At 46.7% G+C, this 6,411-nt stretch overlaps 1 protein-coding gene across 1 annotated transcript; it reads left to right on the top strand.

The window, feature by feature from the left end:
- Positions 1-1,234: 1,234 nt before the first annotated feature.
- LOC119269284 (serine carboxypeptidase-like 18) lies at positions 1,235-4,765 on the top strand. Its single transcript, XM_037551076.1, has 11 exons — positions 1,235-1,485; positions 1,588-1,727; positions 1,818-1,894; positions 1,997-2,222; positions 2,373-2,410; positions 2,506-2,607; positions 2,705-2,788; positions 2,855-3,016; positions 3,328-3,638; positions 3,730-3,775; positions 3,848-4,765. The coding sequence occupies exons 1-11, from the start codon at positions 1,343-1,345 to the stop codon at positions 3,929-3,931; spliced, it is 1,413 nt and encodes a 470-aa protein (XP_037406973.1). The 5' UTR covers positions 1,235-1,342; the 3' UTR covers positions 3,932-4,765.
- The last annotated feature ends 1,646 nt before the right edge of the window (positions 4,766-6,411 follow it).

Raw genomic sequence — 6,411 nt, forward strand, 5'->3', positions numbered from 1 at the left:
TCAACAAACACTATCGTAGACACCTGTAGAGCACATTTATAATCACCCTGTTACGTTGTGATGTTTGGTAGCACAAAGTGTTCCTCCGGTATTCGGGAGTTGCATGATCTCATAGTCAGAGGAACATGTATAAGTTATGAAGAAAGCAATAGCAACAAACTAAACGATCATCGTGCTAAGCTAACGGATGGGTCAAGTCAATCACATCATTCTCTAATGATGTGATCTTGTTAATCAAATGACAACTCATGTCTATGGTTAGGAAACATAACCATCATTGATCTCATCATTCATCTCCCCGGTGACTTTAGTAGGAATGGCCTTTTTTGGTGAGAGGACTCCTACATTATTTTTAGGTGCTCTTTTGTGTTCGTTTAGAGTTTGTGTTCTATTTAAGAAAACGAGACGACGGAGGCTCTCTGAAGTTGAAATAAGGTTCTTCCGCCTAAGGCCCGTTCTGGTGGTGCGTCTAGCATCATCAGAGGGCGTGTGGAGATTTGTTCCCGACGGATCTCGCGGGATTCGGTCAGCGTTTGTCTTTGGTGGATCCACTTGGATCTGGTCTTCGTTCATACGTGTTCGTATCTCTTCAGGTCAAATCCTTTCGGTCTACGTTTCTCTTCGTCGGCGGCAGCTGTTGTTCTGGTGCGTTGATCCTCTTGGGCCTTAGCACGATGACTTCCCGACTGTTTACTACTACAAGGTTTGTCCGGCTCCTATGATGGAGGGACGATGATGGCGACGCGCCTTCGGCTTGCTCCAGTGATTGTAGTCGTCGCTATGTGGTCTATGGATCTGGATCTAATTTTCACTTTTAGTGTTCTTTGTACTACCTTGACAGTTGATGAATACTCCCTCCGTTTCTAAATATTCGTCTTTTTAGAGATTTCAAATGGATTACCACATACGGATATATATATATATATATTTTAGAGCGTAGATTCACTTATTTTGTTCCATATATAGTCACTTGTTGAAATTCCTAGAATGATAAATATTTAGGAACGGATGGAGTAGATCGCAAATTTTTATTGTAAAAAAAAAGTTACTCTCACTAAGTTACTCCCACTATTACTAGCGGAGGCGTGTCACTGATTGGAATTCACCGAGCTAACGTGATGAGTTTCGGTGATCAGATTCGTTTCCAAGCGGCGGATGTTGCCAGTCGTCCTGCCGTGACACGTCTGGATAAGAGGCATGACACGTGTGGTAGAGCAGTTGAGACCGGCAGAAAATCTCCAACACCTCTCTAGACAGTTCCGGCCAAAACTATGCCAGCAGTTGATCCGCTCTGCTCTGCTCTGCCGCCGTTGCCGCCGCTAGTCCGAGTACGAGCACTGAGATGATCCCGACGACGCGGCTGCTCAGCTGCTGCTACTTGCTGTCGTTCATCTTCATCGCCGTCGCCCCGCGTGCGATCGATTCCAAGCTGGTGACCAGCCTCCCCGGCTTCGACGGCCGCCTCCCCTTCCGCCTCCACACTGGGTGTGTGTGTACCCTCATCCCCATCTCAATCTCCATGAGCCAAGTCTACTTCCTCCGTTGGATTCTTAAGTCGACATGTCCATGAATGAATTGAATCGCAAGGTACGTGGAGGTGGACCAGGGCACGGAGCTCTTCTACTACTTCGTCGAGTCGGAGGCCGGCGGCGAGGGGGTACCTTTCCTTCTCTGGCTCACCGGCGGCGACCGCTGCTCCGCCTTCAGCGGCCTCGCCTACGAGATCGGTCTCTCTTTTGATTCAATCAACTAGAATTGCTGACTGCTGGGTCGTCTCTCCGTCTGCAGCATGATCACATCATTCATGTATAGTGCAGGTCCCGTCAGGTTCGTCCTGGAGCCCTACAATGGCAGCTTACCACGCCTGCACATCAACCCAAACTCATGGACAAAGGTCTTCCTAGCCAGCTTCTTCTTCCATCTGAAGCAGCTCGCTGCCTGTAATGTATCTGTACGCATGCTGCTTGCACCCTGACAGTACCAAGGGAATGTGCAGGTGGCACACATCCTGTTCGTCGATTCGCCGGTCGGTGCTGGATTTTCCTTTGCCAAGCAACCCAAGGGGTACGAGGTCGGGGATGTGTCCTCCTCATTGCAGCTCCATGACTTCCTCATCAAGTGGTTCAGCGACCACCCCAAATACCTGAAAAATCCTTTCTATATCGGTGGAGATTCCTATGCCGGAAAACTTGTGCCATATATCGCACACATCATTTCACAAGGTACATATATATACCCTACGCCCTGTTTGGCAACTCCATCTGCGTCAATCTGTGTGCAAACTAGTATCATCAACTGTTTCAATTCACTATAAGCTCTATCTCAAGTTCTGAACTGCATATGAATTCATGCTCACTAGCTTCCCTCTTCAGGTATTGAAGCAGGAAATAGTCCCCGCATTAATCTTAAGGTACCATAATGACATAATCATTACTACTTAGTTGTTTTAGCGATAACAGTAAGTATCATAAATCATTATCATATATGTATGTTTGTTGATTTCAGGGATATCTAGTAGGCAACCCATCGACTGGTGAAAGCATCGATATAAGCTCTAAAGTGCCATATGCTCACGGAGTTGGTATAATATCAGATCAGTTGTATGAGGTAAACTAGACTCGAGCCTAATATCAGCCATGTATATACTCCATTTTATCGCAATCGAAGTGGCCATTAATATTTTCTTTGCTGATAATATATGTAGACCATATTGGGCCATTGCCAAGGACAGGACTACATGTTCCCGACAAATGATTTGTGCGCCCAAGCTCTGGATGATTTCAATCATGTAAGAAGAAGAAAGAAACATCTTATGCTAGAATTGACTTGACCGTTCGCAATGCAACTTTTGCAGCTTTTGTCCGAAGTTCAGCAGGCCCAGATTTTGCTGGACACCTGCGTTTTTGCGTCCACTCCAGCCCGGCCAGAAGCTGATAGTGGGACCGAGTACTCGGGTGGCGCTGGTAGGAGGATCCTAGTTGGAAATCCGCCACCTCGCCCTCCATTTGGATGTGTTGTAAGTAGTAATGTCTCCATTCCTCATGTAGTACAATGCGAGTTAGATAGTTTCCATCGCTTTTAACAATTTATTACTCCCTCTGTCCCATAATATAAGAACGTTTTTGACAGTATGCTAGTGCCAAAAACGTTCTTATATTTTGGGACGGAGGGAGTAGTACTTAGCCAAGAAAAATGCAACTTATAGCCAATATTGTGTAGACTTATGGGTACTACCTACCGTATTTTTCCATCACTTTGACAACTTACAAGTACATACCCGAGAATAAAAGTAACTTATCAGTGCTATGTATACCAATATTGTGGCAGACTTATGGGTACTACCTATCGTATTTCTGGGCAAACGCGGAGGTGACCCGAAATGCTCTTGGGATCAAGGAGGGGAGCGTGGAGGAGTGGGTGAGGTGCCACAACGGCGATCTGCCCTACACAATCGACCTCAGGAGCAGCATTGAGTACCACCGGAACGTCACGGCCAATGGTGGCTACCGTGCGCTTGTATACAGCGGCGACCATGACGCATTGGTGCCGCACCTGGGGACACAGGCGTGGATCAGGTCACTTGGCTTCCCCGTGGCACACCATTGGAGGGCGTGGCATCTCCATGGCCAGTCTGCTGGGTACCACACCATCGTTGCCTCGCTACTACTACTTCTTACTTCACGCTGACTGTATTCTGCTTATTGTTGTTGATGCATGTATTTCTTGCAGGTTCACCTTAACTTACTCCAACAACATGACATTCACAACCATTAAGGTAACACTTGCGTTCTTTTTTTTGCCTGGATACACAAACTGGTTCTGATCAAGTTCGATTCGGTTGCTGCAGGGTGGCGGGCACACCGCGCCGGAGTACGAGCCCGAGAGGTGCTTCGCCATGTTCAGCCGATGGATACTCGGCGAACCACTCTAGTACTCCTAACAGCAACAACCAAGTAGAGAAGGGGGCAAGCCTCACGATTTCAAGTATTGGGTACCTCTCCACTCCACTAATCAATGGTTTCGCCTACATATGAACTATACTGCCTGGCAGTGTAGTTCGTACTAGAACATATAGGCGTCTGATGCCGCGTCCGTCTATATTGGAGAAAAACACTTAATATATTTTAGAAAGAAAATACGGATACTACAAATATCTTGTTAAGTATGGTATAGATATATGCGACAAGGAAAATTCTAGGAAGATACAATAAATCTGCATTTTGGTGCAGCAGACAAAGATTTTACAAATGCAAGGTTCAGAGGGATCACACTGATGCTATTGCTATACAAATTGTCGTCATGTTTACATACGCTACTGTTCAGAACTAAAGATACAGTGATCTCACATTAAATTAACACATGGCTATGGCTGTTGCTTTTCCAATTTCAATTAAATTGGCATATGGTTATGGCCATTGCTTTTCCAATTTCAGTGCCGCCTCCTTGCACGCCATATTTAAATTGACACACGCGACTTTAGGTCGCGTTAACGAGGCCCCACGGCTTTCTTATTCAGATGAAAGAGCATTTTGTCTGTCAATTTACTAAGTGCTTGGCTTGAGGTCCTGAGCTGGAGCTACATGGTCTTTTCAAATTGCTCCTTTATAGCGCGGTTCCAGGAAATAAAAGGTACAAATAGGAGTAAGTTTCCAGAACATTTATGTAATGTTTTTGTTGTAATTGTTTCAAATATTTACACAAAGTAGGTTACTGTTGGACTTGAATTTGAACCGAGTGTAGAGAGCATAGATGAAATTCCTATGTTCACCATTTCGTATGGATCGAACACCCAATCATACAAAATTCCTATGTTTCCACAACCTCATGTTTTGCGCATAAAATCCTATGAAGTTTTGGACATACAATCCTGCTATGTTCCTGTGTTTCTATCCCTACTTTTCGGAATCCTACAAATCAAAGAAGCCTTTATTCTTGTCCATCCATCAGCCCAAAGCAGGTGTGCACTCCGTTCATTGGAGATATTAGTGTCAACCCATTTAAAACAAAAACAAAAACTGGAACAGTTCAACCCATTATCAGTGATGCAGGCCTGCGCAGCGAGACACCGGCGCCGATCGAGCGGTTGCGTGTTAATCTATCGCTACGGACGCGAACAGCTGACGAGGTCCAAATTGGTCAGAACCGCTCTGTGAAGCAGTCCTTCCAGAAAGACAAGCAAATCCGGCCGGCAAAATCATATTACAGACAGACGAATTGTAATACTGTATGACCAACAAAGACGGAAATACGACGGCACGCAGCAGATGAGTGACCGAGTATAAACGGAAGATCGAATAAGTATATAAAGAAGTGACCAAGCATCACCAGCCATCAGCATCAGGCTAAGCGAGCAGATAATCGCTTCGCTGCTTATTCAAACGGAGAAGTTGTGTGACACGGAGGAAGTGCATTGATCATATTACTACTACAGGCTAAAGAGATGGTATCATAGTAGGTCGACACTCACATGTCAAAGTGCATTCTGACTGGGCATCAACACAATCCATAGTTCCATACTCCACAAACATGGTATATATGTTGGTCCTACTACCAAAATGGCTCCCAAGTTCTCAGGCCCATGTTTTTTTTCTTTCTATTTGGAGAAAATTCACCACTGATATGTGCCTCACTATCTTGTGCTGATCCATAGATAGAAGAAAAAAAAGGTAAGCACACTGGTCATGCATGACACTCCTACCACTATCATGATGGAGAATTAATCTTGCAAACCACTCTCCAATCTACACAACTTTATGGATATGATTTTAAGGTTCTCATATGGTCGGTAAGTTCAGTTATCTTAACAAAGTGAATCAAACATGAAGAATGAGGGAACCAAAATAAACCGTTATTGTTGGTTTCATGAAAAGCCCGGTTCCAATTAAGCGTAGTTACAACTTCCTGGTGCCCTCTTACATAAAAACATCTTCACTCATCCCTCGATAGCGGCTTTTTGCCTTAGGATTTGTCCATTGTCATCCCATTCAGACTAGGTGTAATGAAAATGACAGGGCTCTAATGACACATACAGATCTTCGGAGAAAAACTAGCGCATCCCGGCCCCCGCGCCGCTCCTTCCCCGGGGCGACACGGGCGGCGGCCCCCCGTCCCCCGCAGCCTCCCCCTCTCCCCGACTCTCTCTTCCTCGCCGTCGCCGGTGGCCTCCGGCAGGCAAAGCCTGTGCGGAGCCGGCGGCGGCGGGGCGCGCTCTCTGGCTGCTGTCGCTCGGGAGAAGGGGATCTCGCGGGCGATAGGCAGCTGTCCGGCGCTCGGCCTCGGGGCGGCGTCCTGGCGCGCGGCGGAGGTGGTCTTCGGCGCACGGCGAGGCGTTTGGTCGTGGCGGTGGGCGCGCGGTCGCGGTCATTCGCGCTTGGGCGGTCCCGATCTAGGACCTCGCGGGCGGCGGCTGGC

Source organism: Triticum dicoccoides, chromosome 3A, assembly GCF_002162155.2.
Source record: "Triticum dicoccoides isolate Atlit2015 ecotype Zavitan chromosome 3A, WEW_v2.0, whole genome shotgun sequence".
NCBI lineage: Eukaryota > Viridiplantae > Streptophyta > Magnoliopsida > Poales > Poaceae > Triticum > Triticum dicoccoides.